This window comes from Haliaeetus leucocephalus, unplaced genomic scaffold (genome assembly GCF_000737465.1).
Source record: "Haliaeetus leucocephalus isolate CR32 unplaced genomic scaffold, Haliaeetus_leucocephalus-4.0 Scaffold351, whole genome shotgun sequence".
Classification (NCBI taxonomy): Eukaryota; Metazoa; Chordata; class Aves; order Accipitriformes; family Accipitridae; genus Haliaeetus; species Haliaeetus leucocephalus.
This window is the reverse complement of record NW_010972787.1, coordinates 441,586-468,685: the sequence shown is the minus strand read 5'-3', so window position 1 is coordinate 468,685 and position 27,100 is coordinate 441,586. Positions and strand designations below refer to the sequence as shown.

Below are 27,100 nucleotides of genomic sequence, written 5' to 3'. Positions count from 1 at the left end.
TGTACATTTCAATCTTTTTATTACTACTGTTGTAATTTTATTAGTGTTATCATTATCATTATTAGTTTCTTCTTTTCTGTTCTATTAAACCGTTCTTATCTCAACCCAGGAGTTTTACTTCTTTTCCCAATTTTCTCCCCCATCCCACTGGATGGGGGGGGAGTGAGTGAGCAGCTGCGTGGTGCTTAGTTGCTGGCTGGGGTTAAACCACAACAACAGCACATAGTTCCACAACTACACTGAGGCTCCCTGGATTTACACTTCCCAAAGAAAACTTAAAAAAATCCCAACCAACCAACCAAACAACCCCCCCCCCACCAAGCGTCATGTAAGTCTATGCTAGTTCTAGCACAGTTTAAAAGACAATTTACATATCACAATTTCTAGTCCAGAAAAGAACTCGGGTTTCCTGGATCCAACTCCTCTTTGCAAACTAAATGTTACCAAAGAATGAAACCTGAGTATTCTGAGAAATACAGTCAAAAGACACAAAAGTTTGGGGAAAAAAAGGAAATAAAAAAATCAGTAAATGCTAGAAATAAGGACGTTAGCAACAGTCCAGCTCACAGTTTATGTGTACTTGTTGTTTGTCAAAGAATTTTTAATCCATTTATCTAACAGATGGCACTCACACCATAAGCAAATGAAAACACTGAATAGCTGGAGAATGTACAGTCTCCTCCATTCCTTACTACACACTAAGCAAACTCCGAGTTGAGGATCTGGCTCAGCTGGAAGCGCAGGTGAGCAGACAGGGAGAAACAGTCATCTCTCCTGATCTGCATCACTGTATTTATACAACAAGGGACAAGCACTGACAACTTTAATTCTGGCTTTTCTTAGCTTACAAGTAATTAGCTCTGAACCCTTACTGATGCTCTTTTACTAAAAGTTTTCTTGTGAGAAGATAAATGTGTGCAAGGCGTAATAGAAACTGAACCTCTTCCAGCTCTCCCTACAATGAAAGAATGGTGGAACTGGAAAAATCAGTGTCTATCCAGCAGTACTGGAACTGCCTGGCCCAGCAAAATATAACCAGTATGTATTTATTAGAAGGAATATCAGGAAAATACAAGACAGAACAGAAAGAAGAAAACAAACAAACACACACACACAAAAAACTTTTCCCTAAAGATACTAAGCACATTACCTAAGGCTTTGCTGCCAGCTGATAGTATTACCTTTCTTTCTGCTGTTCCCCATTGCTTCTGCTCTTAGTTTCTACAAGGCAGAAGGTAACCAAATAAAAACAGTATCAGCTTGAATTTAGCTCCTTCAGAAGAAACAGAAAAGGGGATGAGGAAACAGCAAGAGATAGGAAACACAGAAATCCTCAAAAAATTTCATAGAAGACCAGAGGAAAAAACCAAGAGGGAAAGGAAACAGTAAATGGAGGAAAAACAGAAAATAAAAATTGTGCATTGCCTTAAGGAAAAGAAACATTGAGGGACACCTGGAGCCAACACAGGAAGACACAGGTCCTAACAGACTCCTCCAAATAGAAGGTAATACTCCATCTGGGGGAAGTACGGGGCTTATCAGACTCCCCATGCAGTCTGTTAAATAACCATGTGTGTTAGTTACTAGTTTGGCATTTCCAAATAACAAACTGGTTTATCAATGCAGCTGACACTGTTACAGAACAGAAAACCTATTACAAACACTGCATACTGTGATAAAACATGGGATGCTGCACTACTCCTGATGTAGTATAATGGGCAAAGGAGGACTCTGACAAAACACTAAATCTTTTAAAACTCTCTGGAAAAAAAATATATTGAGAGAGTGTCGTGGTTTCAGCCCAGCCGGTAACAAAGGACCACGCGGCCGCTCACTCACTCCTCCCGCCCCCCTCCGGTGGGATGGGGGGAGACGGAGGAGAGGAAAAAAAAAAACCCAAACCTGGAACCTCGAGGGTTGAGATAAAGGCAGTTTACTGGAACAACACAAAGAAATTGCAACAACAACAACGGTACTAATGAAAAAGTATACAAAAAGAGTGATGCACAGTGCAACTGCTCACCCCCCGGGACCCGACGGTCTGCCACTTCCCCCACCGAAAAGAAGAGCCCACCCCCCGGCCCGCTCCCCCTTTATATACTGAGCATGATGTCACATGGTATGGAATAGCTCCTTGGCCAGTTCAGGTCAGCTGCCCCGGCTATGCCCCCCACCTCCCAGGTTCCTGTAAAAATTAACTCTATCCCAGCTGAACCCAGGACAGAGAGTCATTAAGAGCTTTTTCCTTTTCTTTTAATGCTCACATAAGATTCAGCATAAAGCAGCTGGAATCCTGGTGACTGCATGACCCCAGAGTATTTGGAAAAAATAGCCATCAGAAGAATTTTAAAATGTTGGCAACTGCAGCATTATCGGTCAGAATGCAGATTATGTTTTTCTGATTGCACAAATCAATTTTCATCACTAGTAGCAATTACAACTGCTGAGAGTACCTATAGCAGACTACATACAATACTGCAAGCAATACATTCCAAGAATATAAACAGGAGGGATGCTGAGAAAACAGAGCTGCTTAATTTAAAGCTAACTACGATTCCTTACTGCGTGAGGATGTCAGCATCGTCAAAACACATCTGAAAGATTACCCCCGTTCATCAGCCAATTAACTCATTCTTAAGAAGCTCATACCTGAGATATGCAGCAGAGTTCCTGCATCTGAAGCCTATCATCTAAGAAAGTTTCAAACCCATAAGGAAAGCTGGGAAGTGGCTCAGAGTAACACCACAACAAATCAAGATGCAAAATAAACAAGTTTGAACAGTCTGATACAGCTTACTTGTGAAATGCAACCATCTGCATAATATTTATACAGACAGAATTGAGGCATTGAATACACATGCTTTTCACAACAGAAAAGACCTACCGAACCAGTAAGAATTTTCACTTCCTAAATAAAAGCTTTGTGTGAAAGCTGCTGCAAGCCTCGGGTCATTACTTCTGGATTGTTTGGGGTTTCCCACACCTTCAGGATTCAGGGCAGAGGCAGAAAAGAGGCTTAAGATCTCCAAAAGTTCAGTTCCAGGCAATTCTACTGTACTCTGTTGCATAAGACATCAAAGGACAGTGGTGAGGCAAAGAGAACAAGAACACCACACTAATAGAGAACAACTTGATTTGCTGCTCAAAACATATATGGAACGCAGCGAATGAGCTTGGTATAACAGCTTTACATTTTGTGCTTTAGAGGGAGAGAAATTTCAAATATTTGTTACTAGACACTATTAACTAGTAGCATAGAGCAGATTAGCAAATTAACTATAATTATAATTAACTTATTAGTGATCTGTTTACTAAGATGAAAATGCCTAAAGGATGGTTTATAACACTTTAGAAGAGCTTTTTTTGTGTGTGTCCCCGTCCATGTCCTGTCCCATCCCGTCCCATGTGTGTCTCCACCCCACCCCACCCCCCCCTTTTCATACTGGTAGATGTGCAGCTCCAGCACTGTCCATTGCCTCTTATTTCTTGGCCAGAGTCAGGCAGGGGCAAAGTGACCATCTGTGTTCTGCTCAGACTGGAACTGTCGAGGAGGACGTCAAATCGGTGAAGAAACTGAACAAGAAATTTTGGAAGCCAAGAAGAAAAGATGCTGCTAACTTACATATAAATTTCAAACCACATTGGAGTGGCTAGTTATGTTTAAATTGTACGCTTGCCACCTTTACAACAGAGCATATTAAAAAATTAAATGCTTACATATTGATGGACAGTGATCACAAAGCAAAGTCCCAGTGCTCTCTTCTTCCCCTATTTAAGTTTACAGAACATGGTGCCATACAGTTAGCATGAAAACATTCAATCAATGCTGAAATGGAAATCTGAAGCTCAGGTGGGAAGGTCTTTGCCTTTGAATATATATGTTTGCACTTTGCAGTACACAAAGAGCTCTTGCCTGGTTTCTTTCATACCTACTGTTTTTCTAGATACATGTATTGAACTGAAATATGTTGCCTGAATTGATGAAGTGTGTATTCAAACAGAAAAATGTATATAACCTTAGCTTCTGGGGTTTAATCATTAGCCTCAGAAAGGCACCTGTGCAAGACTAACAGAGCTCTCGTACTGCTTTCCCTGTGCTCCACCACACTGCCATATGCAGGGAGGAACCTGATGGTGGGATCCTGCTCCTAGTATCTACAGAGGCAGGCAAAGAGAAAAAACAAAGGAAAATAATATATACCTCCCTTGTTCAAAGGAGAGACAGAGCTCAAGCAGTGACTCAAGTAGCCACTCAGTTATTTGCTGACCCCCATTCAAAAGCCTGGGTGGAATGGTGCCAAAGCACTCCTTAATTCAACAACTACCAAGAGTTATTCGTAACTATACAATCCAAATAAACGATAACAAACCACACATAATTCAAGAGGAAGAAAGAAATGCACATACTTATTTCAATTCGCAATCTTGCAATTTTGATAGCCTAAGCCTTTAATAAAAAAAATATTGAGGATTTTTTTCTCCCCCAATGCCAAAATGTTCTGAAATAAACAAAAATGTTTAGTCTTTAACATCTTGAAAGCTCTGCAGTTCAGCAGTCGAAGGCTAAGATAGCTCCAAAGCACCTGTTCCAATGCTATCAAACTTACATGGACGTTCTAGAAACAGAAAGTTCCCTAAAGAATAATGAATTAAACAGTGTAATCCTCCTGGAGTTTAACCTAGCTACTGGAGAAATTCCTTCAGTATTGCCCTAGAAATTTAAGAAAATAATTTGCAATCAAGTAAGACAGTAACCTCTGTGCTCCCTAACATACCAGAAATCCTGCTCCTCTACTCTTACAAATCTTTATTATATCTTTCATCAAAAGCTCCCCTACAACTGCAACTCCAAAAAAATAAGAAAACCAACAAAAGTTTAAATAAAAAAGAAGTTTCCTCTCTTTACCATAAATCTGAAAGCAAACAGAAACCAAAGTATAGGGTATAGATATGACAGACACTGTAATGAAGATGCATTTGTGTTGATCCACTGTGCATCCACCTCATCCCAGCAGACCTTCAGCAGATATGAGGGCATGTGCAAGGTCCATGGCCCCCCTCATCTATGCTTCTGCCAGGACTATGAAGAAATCACCTCAGTGACTGGTAAATCATCAGCTTACTGCATGTAGAGCAGCAGACTGTCATCGCATACCACATATGATTAAAAATAACAGTTGTGAATATTATACTCACAAAATTCAATTGCTATGGCTATGGCCAATTAGTTTAAATGGCCAATCTGATAAATATATTTAAAATCCTCAGTATGCTGGTGGCTGCAATGAAAAGGTTCACAGAAGCATACATAATTGGCAAATCAATCCATCAGAATCCTTCCTTGTTAATTGTTCAGGGTTACGACACAGAAATACTGGTTTAATCATATACATTCTTAATTGCAGAAAAGGCAGGACTTATTACAGCTTTACTTAAAGCAATTTGTTATATTAACTGGAATCATCAACATGTTATTTTCAAAAAGAAGAATACAGGTAACATTTTCATACAGGCACATAATACCCATTTTCAAATATTAAATATTGTAGAACACGTTAATTTAAAAAATATTTCATTTTTTGCTGTTCTTTGTGGTTTGCAGATCAAGAATAATTCTTGATGAAGAACAACTTTAAGTCCTTTGCAACTATCAAACAGCAGTGACAAGATGTAGCCTGTATCAGGACAACATAACATTCTCCTGAGGTCTTGTATGAACAAAATAAACTCTACAATCTCTACATCCTCCAGACCACAAGAAGGATCTAGCCCTGAAACCCTGCTCCAGCTCCAGAAACCACAGGGAGCTAAAGCAATGGCTCCTCAACACCATCCATGGCAGGGTCATGAGAGGTGATCCAGAACCAAAGCACCTTCACTATTAACCATCAGCATGCAGGGCATCCCATAAGACTTTCCCAAAAGCACTTATTGATAAACTGATCAAAGGGATTTGGGAACCAGTATTCACAGGAGGCAGAGACCAAATTCCTCCTTCACTCCTGTTCACACCCACACTGCATCTAGAGCCTCCAGCCTAAACACCAGGTCGTGGGCTAGATATCAAGGAACAGGAAATTCAAGGCAGAAGCAGAGCTGTCAGGTAATAGAAGTCAGTTCCAGTAACCACAGGAACAATACAGAGTGGATCCAGAATTTTCATCATATTTTAAAGATCATACTTCTGCCACTGGATTATTAGCAATAGCTACCCAAGAGATCTGACTCTGTCCCCTTCTTGTTTGAATTTTGCCACATGCTGCAAAGATTTCTTGAGCTACAAGTGTAGCTCAAATCCCATGGAAGGTACTGAAGATTACAAGAAAACACTGTTTTTAAGTTTTTTTCTGGTTAAAATCTCAACAGAGCGTGGCACAAGGTTCAGAAAACAGAATGCTACATTGAGTATTATACCTTGCGGTGATGCGATACAGGCAGGTATCAATGCTTGAATCTGTCATATCTTTAAATACATGCATCCTGCTCACCCAGGCATATTTTGTAGATGTGTTCACATAAATCCTTTCATAACAGAGTAGAAAGATTCCTAACTTCATTGTGACTCTGTGAAAATCTTAAATTACATATATGAAGTATATTAAGAACATGTTTTGTAAAATACGTAAAATCTCATACACAAGTACTAATTCCTCTGGGAACAGCAAAATATGTTGGGAGGAAAGCAGGGGAGAAAGAGAGGACATGAGAAAAGTTAAAGCATACCTATTATCCTGCTGTTGCTGTTGATCTTTTAATGCTCTACAATTATTCAGCAAGAATTCAATCCTATGAAAAAGTGCCCCTGACAACCAAGTGCTTTGATCTCTCAGAAGAGGTCAGTCTTCTGGTCCGATAATAATCCCCATCCTCAGCTTTCATTCCAATGATTTGTCCTCTTCATTCTTTTCTAAACCAGAAAACTCCACTCACTAAGGAGTTCAAGCTAGATTTCCCTAGGTTTTCAGCAGGCTACATTTTTCTTATGGACATTGGATATACACCCTCTGGTCTGCTAGTCAGCCCTTTTTCAGGTTTTTCTGTTTTGCTTTGGACACCAGAATGGTGTAACTGCTAGAGGATTGCCAATGGCTGAATTGATGCACCAAACTGTCATGACTGAGCAAGTTTTACCTCCTGGCACTGCTTACAGATGCTGTCCTGACTATTTCTAGCAGATACTGATGCCTTCTTTTAGGGGCTAGTTATCATTTCTTGCATAATGGTGGGAGCTGATAGCTGAGGATCACAAAGCACAGGAAACAGCACCTTCTCCTGACTCCTGCTCTGCTCCGCCACCTTGACCCACAGATCTGTTCAGCAGCTCCTGGAAAATGCCTTTCCTACAAAAATAATTTTCTTTAAAAGAAACCAAAACCTTCCTCACTTCATAATTCTTAACACACCAATACTGCCCTAAGGCATCAGGACAGCAAAACACTAAACTCACTAAAGGAGAAATATAGTCCTGTTTAGCTTCATTGCAGCTAACAGCTGCTTGCAGAGCAAGGACCTTTAAATGCTGGTTGAAACCTAAAATAAAAGTCCTTTATGCATACTAAGAAATCAGTATGTGATAGATTACTAGAAGTAAAAGAGCAAAGTCAAGAGCAGAGCACTGCATGGCACTGGGATGTCTTGCTTGAGCCCAGGGGCTGGCTTCACCAAGTAACACCCAGCTACCGCCTCGGAGCAGCCATCCATGTTGCTGCTGCTTCTGCGCAGTGCTTTACTTCTTGGTCAAAAGACAACACGGTTGCCTAATTTTCTCTGGACCATCTTCAGCTAAACAGTATCAAAATTTGTCTGAGGGCTTGAGGACTGCAATTTTATCAGTACTGAGTGAGGACAAAATGTTTGCTTTTTTCATCTTAAAACACTGCATTTGGAAATATCTCATCAAGTTCTCCTAAACTGGGAGACAATTAAATATCTGATGATAAAAAAATCCCCCAAAAACTAAGTTTCCAGTTTTTCTTCATGTGAGTGTGAGATCTATTGAATATGTGAGATCTATTTTCACAGCCTTTTGCACTCAAATTTAATTAATGGTCATAAATTCCAAGAAATACTTTCTCCAAAGCATCCTTTAAGAGCCCTCACTTCTTACCCAGTTTATTTATTGCATGGGGATTTGTCCAAGGTGGAGTCAATAACACTGCAGCTACCTACTCATCTAATGCCCTGCTCAAGCACATTCAGCAGAGCTTGCCAGAATTTGGTTGTTCAATTCCAGTTGCAGGGAGCCTACCCCATCCCAGTGCAGCGAAGGCTGAGCAAAAACTTCCCTGCAACTGCTCATGTGGCACCAGAAGAAAAAGCAGGAGGCCCATCTCTTCTGTGATCGTTCCTTTTTGTTGGCATACAGACAAAAATCTGCACTCATTGAAGGCATTAAAACTTTGAAATGAAAGAAAAAAAAAACAAAACAAACAAAAAAAAACTTAAAATGGAGATACTTCCCCTCCTCCTCAAAACAATATAGGGGTATTGCCAAAACAATATGGGGGTACAAAACTGAAGGAAAATGGTTATTAAAAAGGCTAGGCCATGAGTTAAAAAAATACAGGTATAGTAAATTAAAAATGACAAGAAGTCAAGATTCCTGGCATGGGAAATCGATGAGCATGCACAGGACAGAGAAATCCTAAAACTAAGAGCATCACAATCCAAGAATCTAAGATTAAATTAAGACTAAGATTAAATCCCAAAAGTGTATGGCTTAAAGGGTAAAAATAAGTAAACCGCAAACCATAAAGTTTTAGGTCCAAATAAATTCCCTTTTCGTTTGGAAAAAAACAGCATACATTACGAATAACACACCAGGCCCTGTCCAGTCAGTAACAGGGCACAACCAACAACAGGACAACAAGAATTATACTCAAGCAGAGATGCAAAAGTCATAATTGATGAATTATTATTTAATGTTTAGAATGGGAAATTAAATTGCCATTTTGGTCATGTCAGACCCAGTGGGCTGTGGACTAGTGAAAGATAATAAGTAATACTCTGTATAGCAAGGAGTTTATAATGTGAGAGAGATACAGTTAATAAAACAAACAAGGGGAATAAAGCTGGTAGACCACAGCTGTTCTGAAGTGACTGGCTGCTCATAATTGTTGATCCAGCCCCTTTTCTCCAGCTGCTAAAAGGCATTAATAAAGCTAAAAATACCTTTTCTGCTTTTTTGATTCTCCTTATTGCTTTGTCTTTTACGAAAACGCTATTAATTGCCAAAGGAGTTGTGTATTGCAGAGTAAGTGGCTCACAAGCCATATTCTGAAAGCACTAGTGAAAATGCAAATGTTTTGAACTCCTGATTTAGGCAGCATATATTTTCTAAACTAGTTTCTGTTTCAATAGTTTCTGTGTTTTACTGTTTCCATTTTTTTTTCCCCAGGTGTCTCCTATGAGCTGCTTGAATCATATTCCACACAGACTATGGAGAGCTTCAGCTACTGTGGCTTTACCTCTAAGATTCTGTGAAGCAGGGAGTGTTTTTAATTAATTCCTCAGACACCCAGCAGATGGAAACTGCCACCTTTATCTACCATCTACTACTCCCTTCCTCTTCCAGGCGTGAACGGCCTGGCTTCAAGCTGGCAGCCTTTCCCAGTAGAAGCATTTTCCTTGAAATGAACCCAACTGAAAATGACCGGACTCGGCTGCACACAATTGTTGGCAAAAACAACCTCTAAACAAGAGAAAAAGCCCAACAGTTTTCATTGAAGAGACGTGAGCTCCTGAAGCTTGCACCTTCTTGCAGAACGTGAGCTAAGCACTTCAGGAATAAAATTAAGTCAAAGTAATAGCAGGTTTGCACAGTTGGTACGCTCACAGAAACCATATGCCAATCTCACACTAGACCAGGACTAGTTAAGTCAGCTTTCCAAGTACAAGTGTTGCACAGAAGAGAGGCAGAGGTGCATCAAAATATGGTTTTATCTTATGCAGTTTTGGGGGTGAGGCTCCGCATTTAAACCATGGACACACCCACACACACAGACAGATCATTCCTCAACAGAGATCAACTTCATTTGTTTTCCAATGAGACAGAGAGATTCATTTGCTTGGCAAAGAATAGGATAGAAGTACATCAGCAAGCAGATCCTTTTGAAAGGAATGGGTTTATTTCTCCAGCTGCTGAATAACAGATATTGGGGTGGGGTTTATTCCTTAAAAAGAGGCAAAATTAACAAGCAGCATTTATGAATGTGATACAGCCTGATTTGATCAATGTTTTCTCCCTATATTAAGATGTTTGTTAATCATTCATTTCATAATTTTCCTAAAATGCTTGCTCAATACATTAAAAAGTATGCATCTCTATACATTCAATTACATGCAGAAAATTTCTATTGCTTGATTGGGGAGTCACGACGCCAACAGCTCTCATAGATTGCCATCTCTGAAGACAGAATCGTATTTAATACTTAGTATAACTAGGCTTTTCATCTTAAACTGTAATTACTTTCCACTTCAGAACTACAGAATGAAGCATCTTCCTATATTTAAGCCTCCCAGCGCATGGCCGGCTTGCAAAAATCAGACAAAGAACATTATCGATTTTCTCAAGGGAGTAAGATATTTGCTAACTGCCAAACAAGAACAAACCGTAACTATTCATGTGTAGCATAAGGAGGTGCAGCATGAGAAATGACACACACTACTCTGTCCATATTCTGGAAAAATCATTGCAGCTGAATGAAATCTCAGTTTATCACAAACTTAGCAATATGAAAAACTAGAACAGCCTCTAGGAAATTAGTAATGTACATATAAAGAAAAGGATAGCAAAGGTTTATTTGTGGGTCTAACAAGGGGAAGGAATATATTTCAATGTAAATACTTGCTGTTTAAAGAAAAGGTTCAGCAGAAACAGGTTTAAATGCGATTTGACCAAAAAAAAAAATCTTACTGCCTGCAAGTTATAAACATGACCAAGTATTCAGAGAAAAAAAAGTCATCAGCACTGCTGCTGAAATTGCAACTCACTTGATATATGAATAAAAAGGCTGCAATTCCAAAAGGCTTCCATACATTTTATGTATTTACACACACACACACACACACTCTCATGCTTTCTCAGTATCCTTCCACAGGAAATCATTGTAACCACATCAAAGCAAGGGTGTAAGAAAAGGCAAGCAAACAGAAAATGCCTTTAAAGAATCATTAATCACAACATTGCTTATTAAAGAAGGAATGAAATAATTAAAAAACAGTTTCAAACCCACAATCAGTAGCTTGATCAAAATAGCAAAAATCCTTACCTGTGCATTCTTATTCCTGGCTTCTCTCCTTGCTGCTTTTTCTTTTAGCCTTTTCTCCTAAAACAAACAAGATACACAGTTTTAAAGCAAACTCCTGGCTGGTTTTTTTTTTCTTTTAATATTTTAAGAGTAAAGTTGAGCCACCTAGATATTTTTAATACACACATGCTATACTGGAGGTATTCACCCTACATATTACTGATAAAAAAGGTAAATAAAAAGATCTGACAGAGATATTACTCGTTATTCCTGCTCTTCAAGGAAATAAAGCTACAAGGATGATTCAAACTCACATTTTATCTTCACCAAGACTTGTTACTCTTAAAGGAATGATGCGGCTAAGTATTTTGATAAAGTATTTGTCTCTAAAACAAGGTAGTTAAAATGGCACCAAGAGATCCAACTTTTCTTATTTCTCAGTGGCTTAATATGAAATCCAATCCTTTTAACAAACTAAAATGATAATTTTCCTTACTTCAGAATTGCTACAGCAACTGGGGAGTGAAAGCTAAAACGTGTTCTCCCTAGCTTTCGTACCTCTATTATTAACACTTTACAACAGCATTTGCTCAGTAATTGCATTGATTCAGAAACCATAACATTAAGTTCCCTCCACCAAAGGGATTCTGCTATGGGAAAATGAGCAAAATGCAATGATACAATTCATTCAAAGCTGCCTGCCAGATTTCTGAGCATACAAAAGGGACCAAGATATTTAATTCAACTAACATTTATTGCTGCCTTTTTTTTTTCTGTTTTTGTTATTGGGATTGGTTTATCTTTAAACCAACTGAAGGATTATATCTAATTTAGAGTCTGTTGGGTCCTTCCAAGTGAACATCCTTTAAATTATCTATTTCATGAGGTAAGGACAGAAATTCAGGTGAGAGCACATGTCCCTTAAAAAGCGTACCACTCCCTCTTTTTCTTTTATCTTAGTAATGCTGATGACATTGGTGTTGAAACTTTTTTATGCTAGCATAAAAATGTTTCTAGAATACAACTCTCAGTTTCTTTGAGGAATATAGGCCATTCCTAGCATCAGCACATTTAGAACTGAGTCCACATAAAATGGGACATTACTTTAACATCAGTCCAGGGGCAACACCTCAGCACAGAGAAGGCTGAAGACCAGTCAGTCACATTTCAGCTCACTCGTGGGAGTAACGAGGAAGCTACAGCTCCAGCAGTCCTGGTGCCCTATCATCACGGTGATGCTACCAAAGCATATTGGTAGGTACCACACAAAGCTGTTTGGAAAAGCAATGTGTTTGAGTGCAGACCTGGGAAAAGAACACAGCTGCCAAGATTTTCAAAATTGGTGTCTAAATTCAGTTTCTTTTGAGCCATTTCTCTGGTATGTGCCAGTTTCTATTCTCCTAATTGCCCAAACTTACTTTCAAACTTTCTGAGTAAATCAACCTCTTCTCTCCAAATCAAAACTAAACAGATAAGAGTTCATCTCCCCCCACAAAAGACAGGGACAAAACTGCATGATATTTGTGCCTCTCTGCTTTATACAGTTCTCCAATGCTATGTGCAAAGCTGTCTGATACAAACACCTCAAAACACAGCTACATGCCAGGGCCTTCAACACATGCTACGAAACAAAACAAAAACCCCACCACTATAGACAGATACAACACAGCTCTCTTATTATTTCAGGTTTGTTGAAGTAAGAAAAAGCAGTGAAAAATAATAATTACATTTAAGGCCACAAGGGCATCATATGGGGCAAAAGAAGCCACCAGGACTGTCTGGTACGGACACAGGCAGTCTGCTCTCCAACAAGAATCATGACCTCATAGTCCTAACACGGTCATCCATGTTATGATTCCTTCTCTTCCAAGTCAAATTTGTATTCATTTCTGATCATTTTTACTTCTGCTTTTCTAATTATTTTACTGAAGTTTTCCACTTTCACCCACTCTGGTTTTAAATGGTTTAGTTGTTGCATTCTTCACTCTTTGGGGTCACTATTGGGGTTCTCTCATTTTTCTGCTAAAAGTGTGATCCTTTTCAAAACTTTACTGTGAAAAAGTGAAAGAGAACAGAGCTAGAAAGTAACACACCAGATATTACAAAGCAGGACAAACCAGCTTTTAAATTGGATAGTCCAGAAAATTTTAGATAAAAAAATTCTACGGTATATGAAAAGACAGTGTCTCAACTACAGGCACAGGCTTAAGCCAATATAGCAGCAAAGATCCTGCTCAAGGGATTTACAACAGAGCACTGAAAAGACAGCTATGAATGCGGGAGATTGACATAATGCCATAGAAGAGGAGTATGTCAGACAGCATAATATACATAAGTCTCTAAAGAACAGTAAAGACACAAAAAAGACACAAAAAGATTCTGAAGTTAATAGGTGCAGAGACTGAATCAGGAGTACAAAAGAAAAACAAGACAGAGCAGCAATCAACAGGAGATGGTATCAAGACTTTTTTTTTGAGGGAGAGAGAGAATTTGGTTCCTTGTCAATGAAAAACAAAAGCATATTTTGTATGAGGTGCATCTACATTAGCACTGAGTTGGAGTTAGGAGTGCATTTCAGAAGCCAATGTCCTAATCAGGCCCGCTTCTGCTGTGTTTCACACTGCAAGGCAGTCTTCACGAGCACAGCTAATACACTCCAACCAACACTGGGCATTCAGAGGGTCACAGGATCATTCTGACTGGGAGGGAACATCAGGGATCCCTGGTCCACCCTCCTGCTGACACCAGGGTCAGCTCTGAGGTCAGGCCAGGCTGCACAGGACCTCATCCAGCCAGGTCAAAATCCCAAGGTTGGAGACTGCACAACATCTCTGGGCAACCTATGCCACTGCCTGACTGTCCTCACATAGAAAAAGTTTCCCTTACAACCATGCTCAATCTCTTGTTTTAACTTACGGATACCTTCTCTCGCCCTCTTGCTCTGCACTGCTGTGAAGAGACCGGCTCCATCTCTGTCTCCTCCATGACTTCTCTGTAGGCACTGGGGGCTGCTCTTAGGTCCCCCCAAAGCCGTCTCTGCTCCAGGCTGAACCAGCCCAGCTCCCCCAGCCTCTCCTCACAGGACCACCATCTCGGTGACCTCAGCTGAACTCACTCTAAGTCTGTCAATGCCCTTCTGTACTGGGCATAGTGGTGCGGTGTAGGATGTCATGATTCAGTTCAAAGCATCAGATAAGAGCTGATACCGCATAACCGCACCGCCACCACACAGCTTGAGATCTGGTTTGCAGCACCAACTATCTTACTCTGCAATCTTGCTCTTACTGGGCTATTTTGTTTGCTAATGCAGGAATAGCCATCACGTTTTAACTTAAGCTTCAATTCTGGAAAACAATCCTACTAAGGCACTGCTTAAATTTATACACAGATTCAAGCACATGTGTAAGCACATACAGCGTGCTGAGCAAATCCTTGAATACCTTTCCCCAGTTAGGGCCTTATTTCCTATTACCTGGAAGACAACTGTATATTGTACTGTGCAAAAGTAATATCCCCACCTAATAAAGACACCCTTTTATATGACTGCATAAAACCCAGAAATTAACTACCTTGTCTTAGGTTACAAAGAAATGCTACAGCTCAGCCAGAAACACAGATCTTCGAAGACTCACAGGAGTATTTAAACTATGATGTCATCCATTCTCACATTGCTACTGCTAGGAGGAAATATGGGCACATGCAGAACACACACGGACAATGTACTGTAATACAGCTGTAAAAAGTAATCAAATGAGGCAAAGTTGAACCAGTCAAACAGTTCGATACTGATTTATTTCATGTGAATAGATTCTGTTCATCTACGGATAAGTCTGTAACTATCTGGAATTACTAAGCTGTCCAACATTAGTTTTGACACATGAGAAAAAGTAACAGAAAAGTCTGGATTTTCTTGGAAAATCTAAAATATAACACAGTAAGAATGCCAGATTTTATCACTGTTCTATCAAGCTATAAATCATTACTTGTAAAAACAGCACATAATTTAGAGATTAAATGGATTTTGCATTTATTTCAATTTACTAGGGCAGGAAAACAAAAAATCATGTTTCAAGGTATGAATACTTAATTATGTATGTTATTAGCTGACACTCTGTTATAGCATAACTTCATAACACAGCACCATGAGGCTGTCAGATAAAGCTCTAAAACATCACAATCTGATTAAATACTCTCTTATCTGCAATAGTGAACTCTAGCATCCATATCTTCTTTTACATTTATATTGAATAGCTCTCCTTTGCACCCACATAGCACTTTCTTCACAGCTGAAAGATCTAGTCATGTCCTTTCCAGGCTATCAGCACTGAGGATGAGAAAGAAGTTTAACCAAAAATCAATGCAATAATTTGTTGTAGCTTAGCTACTAAGAAAGTGCTTCCAGCCCCTTTAGACCAAAACCAAGCAATCTCACCTTAAAGGCAGTAGCCAGAACATTCATTTATCATCTCTGGTCAGCAACATGGTGTATGCAGGTTTTGAACAGTGGCTAAATGCATATTATCTAGATGTCATTTAAGGAGCAGTCTGACAGATCAATAACTACAGGTTCATGGACTTAGGAGAGGTGATGGGATCAATGTGCCTGACTAGCATGACACAGGCTGTAGGGCTGAATCAATCTACTGCAGTAGCCATATCCTGGTTTAGAAGAACGTTCTGTCTAGATTTTAAAACAGTTCACTTAAGGACAATACACCACAATCTTTCAAAACTAGCTGCTGTTACTAGTTACTTCTGATATTAGTCTGAGGCTACTGATCTTTGATTTTTAGACCACGTCCAAACTGCCTAACTGGTCTCTCGACCAGTTTGAAGGAACCCCCATTTTCAAAGTTCAGGTCCTTATGTAGATACATGCTTATCATGCTTCCTCTTAACTTTCTCTTTTGCAAGGTGAAGAAAATCAGCTCCAGATGTCTCTCAGCATATAGGTCTACTTTCCTAAATATTTCAGGAACAGACATATCTGAGATTTCACCATCTCCCCAACTCTACCTGTCACTTCTGTTTGTATATTCAATAATTCTATTAGCCCTTTTGATCCTGTCAGAAAAATCCCACTGGAATAGTTCACGTTGTCTTGATCAACCACCACATCACCCAAATCTTTTTCAAGGTCTGTATCTCTAAGGGAAGAGCTCTCAGTCCTAAAACTCTATTCTAAATTTCTTCTTCCTAGAAATTTGTAGTTCTGCCTATCTTAAAACACAACTTTGTTTCAGCCCAACTTAGCAAGAAAGCTTTCTTCCATGTCACTAAAAAAATCTTGAAATAATACACTTCCCATGGAACAAATCCCCTGGGCCCACGAGAAACACCTACTTAATCAGAAGCCACTGGTTTGGGATGTTCCGGTTATTGAGGTTTTGGTCCATTTAATTTATGCCATGTTTATTTATAATCAAAACACTTAAGTAAAAAGCATTGCAGAAATTTCAGTGTATTCCATAGATGTGTTTACAAGCCAGATTCTGCTCTGATAAAAATACATAAACACACACAGTTCACTACACATCTACTTCCCACAAAACCACACTGCTTAGCATTATATTCCTTTCATTTAGTTCTTCATTAATGGTATTACACAGATCAGAGATCTTCTTGATCAGCTTTTTAAAATTTCCTGCAAATTATCTTTTTTTCCTCCCCTATTACACATCTAGTTAACAGGGATGGTTAATAACCTCAGTAATCACAGGAATGAAAGTTTTTAGTCAACATCATGTAATATGGCTAAATCATTTGGCTTTCAACTAAACAAAGAAGAGTTACAGTTATGGAAAGCTTCTACCTTTCCTGCACTAAAACTGACAACAGAACCAGCTCTGCCTAACAAGGAACCAAAGCCATGGATAAAGCAGCTTCTAATATACGGAAAAGCTGCTTGCTGTTCTTAACTCTGAAGTTAAGAAGTCTGCCACTGGCTTCTTTTCACAGTCATATTTCCTTTTTCTTTCACTGTTGGGTTTTAAACCAAAACCTCATACCCTTTTTACTTCTCCTCAAGATTCCAACAGACTTATTGAAAAGAAATATTCTAACATTTACATTCCATGTTCTCAAGCTGAGGCAAAAAAATAATTAATAGTATCATGGCAGCTCTCTATAGTTGGTAAGATTAAAAATATGTGAAAATCCAAGTTTTTAGTTATAAAAAAAGAAAATCCAGCAATTTTGAAAGCTATAAGTTCTTCCCTGCCCCCTGCGACCAGGAAATGCCCTCTTCCTTTGACTCTTTTCTTTCTGCAGTTGATTAAGAGTTCATTTTACTTTGTCCAGAGGCTTAACTGCGATATTCAAAATATATAGGGTTTATTGCCATGTATTATTAACAGCTTCATTTCATATGGTAATTTTTCTTTCAGCTTTTTAATTTGTAAACCATTTGTACAATAAAAGTCTCCTTTCTTTCTTTTAAAGAATTTGTACACAGGTCATAACTGCTCAGACTTACATTAAATAAATTCCTTTAGTTGGTGATATACTGCAGTTTTACCACTGCAAAATTTTACTGACCTCTTCTATTTGTTTACCTAAAGGCAAGAAATAGTATCACTCAATACAACTAAGGCAAAGCTATGTCCTGTAAAAATTTCATGTTCATATGAGTCATCTGAAGTCATTTAATTTAAATGCTCAAGAACTCCCACAGGTTCTGATCAAAGATTTAAACACTGTGTTTTTAATAATTGAACCTATACATACTGATGCCCTAATTTGGACCTACCAACCTATTCTATTTAACAGCTGAGGTAATGGTCTACCACACAACAGATCTTAAGGGCAGCTGAGGTTTGGAACAAATCACTCTGTTGCCTGGAAAAATCTGGCTGCCATTTGCAAATACATCTTAGTTGATACTGGTACCTGATATCATTTCTCAGTGTTTTACCATGTCTTGTTATTTTAGTGGGACATAGTTAAGGACAGTCAGCTGTGCTGCAGAAAGTACACAAACAGCTGTTCAAAAGTTCATAGCATCTCTCATATATTGGCCTTGTCATATTCGAGAGCTGGTTTCCACTCAGATTTTAAAGCACAAATATGATCTGAAAAGTGACTTAATAAATAGCACTGTGGCATCCCACATTTGTCTCCTCTCAGATTTCACACCAGGTTTGTGCTCCTTACATGCAAAATATGTTTTTATTATTTTTAACTGCTCAGCTTGTAAGCAACTTAGTATCTGAAAATCCAGCTCTAATAAATATGGCACCAACTGTCCTGGTTTCAGCTGGGATAGAGTTAACTGTCTTCCTAGTAGCTGGTACAGTGCTATGGTTTGAGTTCAGTATGCAAAGAATGTTGATAACACTGATGTTTTCAGTTGTTGCTAAGTAGTGTTTAGTCTAAAGTCAAGGATTTTTCAGCTTCTCAAGCCCAGCCAGCGAGAAAGCTGGAGGGGCACAAGAAGTTGGCACAGGACAGAGCCAGGGCAGCTGACCCAAACTGGCCAACAGGGTATTCCATACCATGTGATGTCATGCCCAGTATGTAAACTGGGGGGAGTGGGGGTGGGGGGAATCGCTGCTCGGGGACTAACTGTGTGTCGATCAGCGGGTGGTGAGCAATTGCACTGTGCATCATTTGTACATTCCAATCCTTTTATTACTGCTGTTGTCATTTTATTAGTGTTATCATTATCACCATTAGTTTCTTCTTTTCTGTTCTATTAAACTGTTCTTTTCTCAACCCACGAGTTTTACTTCTTTTCCTGATTTTCTCCCCCATCCCACTGGGTGGGGTGGGGGGGAGTGAGTGAGCGGCTGCGTGGTGCTTAGTTGCTGGCTGGGGTTAAACCACTACAGTTCACTTCTGAGGGAAGAATTCATTTGCTTTATTGCCTGCAGTTGGCCAAAGGTTAGAATCAAACTGTGAGTTTATTTCTAAAAGCAGTAATGCTGGTAATTTCAACTAGTAGAAGAATGGTGTGACCACATCAGTTAAGATGTCAGCTGATAGTTATAGTGGATTATTTTTCCTTTGTGTGTCTCATGCCGCACTGCATTCCTTGGGGTTTACTTCCTGCTGTAATACTGTGGCCTTTGTCTCTCTCCTACCTCTGGTCCCTGCCACAAGCCTCACCCCAGGGCTGGCTGAGCCATGGCCCGGATGGGAAAGCTCTTGGGGGAGAATGCCCTGTGCCTTACCCCTTCCTTTGGCAGCGCCACTTGAACTGGAGCTCTAGGCTCTGTCTCGCTCTCAATCCTGCTTTTGCAAATGATTTCTGTTGATGACAGAGTAGTTATGATTTAAACATGTTTGGTTTATAGTTTCATAAAATAATGCTAAAATTACTTGTAGCATATTGTAATAGAACATTGAATACTGTGTATAACAGTTCAATAAACAGAAAAGATCCCCCCAGTGATTTTCTTTATGTCATCAAATTTTTAGTCATGATTAAAGAAAATTATTTGCAATTAATAGAAATAGATGCTATACAGCGCAAACCATTCAGTATGCTGGAACTTAAAGGCACCCATGAAAAATAGTATTTGTAGTTTGAAATCAATCAATACATTAATTCTGAAGAGAGATTGCATCATATTTCAAAGGAAATAATCTGAAGCAAAAAAAAAATCTCAGTGCAGTATTATGCTCTTTATTAAGTAAAGCACTTTAATAGTCCTTCACTTTGAGGTGAAATTTGTCAGATTTCAGTGTAATTGTACAGTTGGTTTAATGTGGTGCTGGGTGAGGATGATAAAATTCTCTCATATAAGGAGTGTCCCAGCATAGGAGCAAAAGATAAAGGGAAGAAGGTTGCTGCTGAGAGGAGTGTTTAGCTGACCAGCAAAGAAGAAAAGTATTAGAGATGGAGAGATGTGTAAAATAAATCAAGAGAGTATTACTTTGTTGGAAGGCCTGTCTGAACCCTTTCATAGCTATTGTGTGCAGGCAATGCTGCTGTTATGTTCCAAGTGCAGAACTATTAAGATAAGGGGAATGGACACTGACAAGTGAGTTGACAGGCATCCCTTTTCAGTCTTAGCAGCAGCATCCGTCTGGCCTGCTGGCGGAGGCAAGGGCTTGCTCATTGTTTGCTTTTCTTCCACTTCAACAGCTGGATGGGCTACACTTAAAGCTTCAAGTGCCCTTGAATGTGTTCTAAGAGTTTTCCAGCAAAATCAGAGTTCTTGACCTCGTCTTGTTGATGTGAAAAAAAGAAAATTAAATAACTGCAAGTCAGTTGTTTGTGTACACCCTAATCAGATGAATGCCAGGAAAATGCAGCTGTGGGTGGAGGCTGAAGTAGTGCAGGCTTAACTTCAGCTAAGGCAGAGTTGCAGCCTTCGTGCTGTAAGGGAGCTTCCATGCCAGGCTGCTTGTCCTGCTGGAGGATGTAATGGCACAACTGCCCAAAATGCTGACCTGTACCTGTCATGGCTCTTTGAGGCAATCTAGCAGCTTCTGACAGGACCTGCACCCTCCGCTTGCTGAGGACTCAGTTACTGCTGGGTACCTGTATCTGCATGAACAGGCACACATGGTTGCAGGGTTTTTCTGCCTTCTCAGATCTGGTGTATGAGAGCTGGGTGTTTCCTTAACACGGGCTGCATTAAGACAGCTCGAGACTGTGACCTGTCTAGATTATGAATTCCTACTCTTAAATAGTATCATCCCTTCAAAACCAAAAGCAGCCACAGAACGGGATGAAGTGCATCTTCATCGGCTTTTTTCCTCTACTTTTCTCTAGAAAATACTAGTGTGTTTTGCAGTGCAACTCCCATTGACTTTGTCATTAAGATTTTAGTTCACAGCTTTAAATGTTACTTTTAAACACTGTTAACTAACTTAATTCCTGATGAAATTCTGTTGAAACTGTATTTTGAGTTGAATTAGGGTTACCTTTACCCCTCTCTGTGTGTGTGTTTGTGTATGTGTATACAGGGTAGAATGGAAGGGTCTGTGAATTGATTTGAAAGAATCCCTTGGTTTCCATAGGATCAGAATCTCGCTAAGATGCCACCCGCACACAAAAAAGTTGGTTACTAGACTGCTATTGTATTTTAATTACTGTGATTTAATATCTCTTTCTTATTGGAAGGCTGTTTGTCAGAAACAAACTGTATGTAATACATGTGTCCTACCTTGTGTCCCTTTCCTCTTCAGTCGATGAACATCCCAAATCACTTTTGTCACAATATGTATGTATGTTAAACATACATATATTTAAACCAGATGGCCTACTTACCAACTTTTAAAAAAAATTTCTATCCTTAAAACATGTTCAGTGTGTTCAGACGTTAAATGAGAACGGAATAATTTTCAGTTTTGTCTGCTGGTTTCCTGTGTTGGTTTCATTCTAACAATGTTCTTTTAAGGGTCAGTTTCTGCTAGTTTGTGTTTTCTTCTTTTAAATGAGAAGGTCTTTTTTCCAACTGCTTCTAAGACTTCTTCCAGTGTTTGTTTAATGTTTAAGATTGTCACTGTGCTGTCTTTCAGATGCGTTTGATGCCACACTTTTCCTATGATGTCTTAGATAGGTCATACTAGACGTATGTGTTTCAGTTTCCATACCTATAAAGTAAACATCAGCTCTAACATAGCTCTACAGATGAGGCTTACATCATTATGTTTATATCGTTTGTTGCCTGAAGAGATTATTTAATATATTTCTAAAACCAAATGTTAAGAGATTAATTAAAAAAACCAAAACAGACACAAAATAATCAAAAAGCTTTTGCTTTTTTCCCTGAAGGTATTAAGATTTGTTTATGTAATAGTGACCAATTTTGTACTTGATATCCTTTTTTTTTTTAAATAATATTCAAAGAAATACTAATAAGCTGATTCAATTTTATCTTTCAGTTGGGAATGTTGGTTTGTTTTGGTGGTTGGAGCACTGCTTGCATGTAGATGATCTGCTAATCTCTCTAAAAGGGCAAATATTAAACTACATAGCAATATAAAATGTAACAATGGCCAGTTTCCTCCCAGCAACAGCAGTATCACTAGAAGATTCTGCAAGGAGTTTCAAAAATACAAAATATACATTACACTTAAAATACAGAGTGGTACAATGCTTACAGTGCAGCATCTTCTGAAAGATGCCCCCCTGTGACCTGAAGTCTAACTGTTGTCATACCTCTACAACCACAGCCATTTAATGTCTTCCAGGGAGGTATGCAACTCCTGCATTTTGCAGTATCAGGCCCCTGATGACAGCCTCAGCTTGTTTGCTACTCATACTGCTAAAAAAAAAAAAAATTCTTCTAGCCATCTTCTCACATTGATCATCCCAAGTTCACAGCATATCTTACTTGCTGGAAGGTGAGGTAAGAAATGAGGCTCCTATTAATTTTTGCTTCAGCATCAATGGGCATTTTTCTGAGCTTGGGTTACAGAAACAGAGGTTATTAAGAAGCGAGATGAATCCCTCTCTGCCACTGTTTTCCTCCTAACAACAGTGCACTTTCAGTTGAAAACTTGAAAAATGGAGTGCAAAAACATGTTCTGAATACTTTATTCACTTCTCCCTTCATTGTTGTTTATAACATTTTACACATTTCAAAAGAGCTCAAATCTATAGCTCTCGCTGGGCTGTCATTAAATACCCATTAATGCAGAATTCTTTTCACATCATCTTCATCAGTGTTACTGCCCTTTCCATTGTGCTCAAATGCTAAAATTTACTTTCCTTCCAAAATTTCAATAAGTATTAATTACATTACAATTACACCTCAGATTTTTTTTTATCCATCTGATTTTTCAGGTTTTCCCCATTTGCAGAGGAAGGAGAGGATAACAAAATGTGAGACTCATGACAGAAACCTAATTATAGTGTAGATACTTTGCAAGTTTCCACAAGCCTTAAGGCACTGCAACACACATCTCATTTAATCCAAGCATCTCATGAATGCACCAAAACATTTTTCTGATCATACTGAAAACTGTGCTCATTGAAATGACATTCACAAATGGATTTAAAAGCAATGGTCTGTGCATACTTTCTGAATAGTTTTGCTCTTCATCAGAAATGGTTTCGCAAGGAAAGCTCATATTAAGCTTACAGGCCGTACTCACCTAAAAAAAGCTATTTTGTGCAAGTTTTGATGTTGAGAAGGTGGGGTTTTTTCCCCCAAAGATCTTTAATCTTCAAGATTATATGGAGGAAACCATGAGAGGGATTCTTAATGGAAGATAACCTATAAAATGACAAGCTTTATAAAAACTATGCTTTTTCTATATCCACTCACAATCTAAATCAAAATCTGCACCCATGTGCATGTAAAAAACTGGATGAAACAAGATATGCTTTCATAGCCTTCCATAAATTATTTTGTTATTCTAAGTCACCATTTTAAAGCCAATGTAAAGGCTTCAGGTACTAGCATACATTCAGCTTCAGAGAACTTTTTGATTACTTATGTACCTAACCATGTAGCAGACTGCTATATTAGGTTTATACAGAACAAAAATGCATTTGTCTCTAGTGGTCTTCTAATCTACCTATATAATAACTGTAATCAATTTAGCATGTCTCAAAAATTAATTTAAAGAAAAAAATTAAAACTGCTAAACATACAAACCAGGAAAGTACACCAAGCATCAGCTGCAGTAGCAAGAAAAGAAATTAAGAGGAGGAAATATGAATCAAGATACAGACATTTTAAACTTGCTGAAAGTGAAGGAACAGGAGAAAGTTAAATTGATGAAAAAGTTAAGCAAAGATCTTGAACAAATCTGAAGCAAAAACAGAGAGGAAAAATTTAACCACGGCTTTTTCAAAAAACTAGGAAAGAGAGAGTTGTAGGAGAATTCATTAACCAAGGTGGAAAACTATGAAACAGAGAGTTGTCACATCTGCTGTTAGAAAAGATGTCAAATGGACAAAGATCTACAGCAGTCTGCTTGTGGGAAGGAAATTAAAACAAAGATGGGAATGAAATAATCAGCATTACTGCAGAAAGGAAAGGTCAGACAACAGAGTTCGTGCTAAGCCATGATGTATTTTGGCTGATAGTGAAGTATGGATGATTTTAAAAGCAGCAATGACAATCACAAGCTGTGGATTTAAGACTTAGTAGAAAAGGGACTGCTAAATGCCAGTGAGGGGATGTGTAAGATGGGATGAAAGTATGTGACTTCCAAAAGCTCGTCTTTCAGTGACACAAGAAGGGGCACTAAGACATCCGTACTTACGCAAAATCTGAAGTCATGAAAATAAGATAAGAAAGTCTCCTAGTCTTTTTATTGCTTTCATACCCTTTGCTGGTAACACACCTGAATCTCTTTTAGGTTTCATCCTCTCCCTCCAAATGAGGGTAAGAAATAACTTATACCACTAGCCCGCCAGGCTTACAGACACAACCAAACTTTTAATAGCAAATTCAGACAACGATCTGACACCTGACACTTCTGCAGTACAGTCATGATACATGGACTTGGGTAGTTCTTCTTCCATCACAATCACTGAGATGCCAGCCAAAGATTCAAACTCAACTAAGCATCTGCTGCTGAGTGATTATGTTCTCTTTTGGGAAGGGAAACCTTATGAGGTGGGAGAATTTTTAAATACCATTGCAAAGTCACTGTGAAAGTGGCCATATGACTCCTTTTTACTGTGAGGCAGTTCAAATTTTGCCCTAGCATTCTTTCATTAATGAAGGACTGATGACTTGCCCCACCAACAATGCCATAAATTCCCCAAAAATATTAGTGAGAAACTGATAGCTGAAATGGCTAAAATAATGTTTATATACGACACTTATCTATGACGTCTACATTATGCCACAGAACTTCTCTCTATACTGTGAATTTAAGTAATTACACATTTTCTGTTAAGAAAAAGTTGAATAATATCTGCCCCACATAGTAACAATGTAGCTTCTTCATGGGTCACTGGAGGAGTGGATCTTCTGATCACTACACCAGCTAAACATGACCCAAGAAAAAGGAGGTAGCGCTCGTCTCTGCTTGGATGAGACACAAGAGCAGGACTTGACATATTTTCCGAACTGTTACTATTACAGCTATTTCCTAAGCAGCAACAGCTGTCTGTCAAGAATCCCAGACATAAAGGATGACTTAATAATAAGGTAGAGTAACAGAAATACATTCAATCTGTATGGCAGCCTTACCTTATATAGCCTGTATTAATTAATATGTAAAATGTATTGGTATCTCAAACTTGAATGCCTTCTGAAGTGAGGGTGAAGGATCATCTTTAACCACAGGTTTAGTGAGATGAGGCGGAGGCAAATGAGGTTCTACCAAAGTAAATCCTGAACTCACACCTATCACCTTCCTGCCCCTTCTTTCCTTTTAAGTTTCATCTCCTTTAAATTTGGCTATTAGGACACTAAACTGTTTGTAAGACCATTTCAAAAATTAAATGACAAACAGGAAACTGAATACTTCATCATGTACAGAGAATTTACCACATGAAGTATTTTTCACCTCAAATTCTTAACACAAAAAATCTGAACGTGCATGCAATGACTGAATGTAGTAAGGCAGCCCTAAAAACTAGACACGCATTTCACAGTACCTCTATCAGAAGTCTTTTTTTTTTTAATATATTTCCTTCTTTTTGACATACTAGCATTAATTTCTTTTATTTCATTTCATAAAGGATAATAATTAGGTGTAAAGTGAAACACACTCATGCAGTAAGCTAGGTCACAAGGAACTTGATATTTTCCATAATAACAAAAAAACCCCATGATATACTGATGATGTGGCCAGTTCTGTTCATTATGACTGCCTCACTTCTGAAAAGAGGCATTCTCTTTTCATAGTATCTCCACATTTGAAATATTTTTTTAATGCAGGTAAATATCTGATCAATGTCATTTGTTCTCCTCAGTATTACAACATGAAGCTGTGTTAACAGACCAGCTGATGAAGTATTTAATCACTGAAGTCTGATGTCAAATACACAACAATGTCACTGAAAGTATATGAATTTGCTAGTGAATAGCAGACTGATTGGAAAGTCATAAATCAATCTCTCCTTCCTTGTTTATTAAGCTGCATCCTTGAAATCTGATAGCATTGCTTTTTGTAAAATTCACTATTTCACCTATAGCACAGAAAACATTACTTCTTTGCAGCTACTTTCAAATGCAACATGATGCGAAAGAAGAGGTGACATTTTTTTGTAGATGTCAAACGACTGTAACAGGACTATAGGAGTAGACTTGCAAATTAAATGTGTGAAGTATGCTGGAATACTTCAGTGCCCAAACATAACTTGAAATTTTCACAAATCCCCTCCAAATTATCTTGTTCAAATACAAACCTTAACAGACACTAGAACATCTAGCACTAATCACTAGCAATCAGTGGATAAAGTCAAACTGGATAAAGTCAGCATTTGCCGAGCAGGGCAATAAAACATTTTTTAATGATTTGGAAATTAGAAGCTTTGAGTATAAAGCAGGCCTTTAATAACACGTAGTCTTGGGATCTCACATTTATCCATTATCCAGAGAAATCCAAACCCTTCTCACAATGACTAAGAGAATGATCCCTGAACTCAAAGACATCCAGCTGTGTTCCATATGACTGGTATGTGACAAGGTCAGAAAACTCTGCTTTCGTCCATGACAAATAATAAGGAAGCAGTTTGCAAACTTATGGTCTGCAATTTACAGGTTTTTAAATGCCAGAGAGAAGCCAAACTGCAGATACTGAAGTGTTCAAATTACAGCCAAAATTATATGACACTATTTGAATAATTCATGAAACGAATTCTAATAGCCCTAATAACACCAATGCAAGTTAGCGCTTTTGCCTACCTGAAATGTTATACTGAACGTTGAGCAAGTGGTAGTCTGAAGACATTTCAGAGACGCTCTTTCACTTCCCCTCCCCCCAAA

General features: G+C 38.6%; 1 protein-coding gene across 1 annotated transcript in view; it reads right to left on the bottom strand.

Annotated features, from left to right (window-relative positions):
- DDX10 (DEAD (Asp-Glu-Ala-Asp) box polypeptide 10) overlaps positions 1-27,100 on the bottom strand; it is a 193,893-nt gene that overhangs the window by 50,851 nt on the left and 115,942 nt on the right. Inside the window, exon 16 of the mRNA XM_010572595.1 lies at positions 11,271-11,327. Coding sequence (XP_010570897.1) covers positions 11,271-11,327 — 57 coding nt within the window. The remainder of the gene's footprint in view (positions 1-11,270; positions 11,328-27,100) is intronic.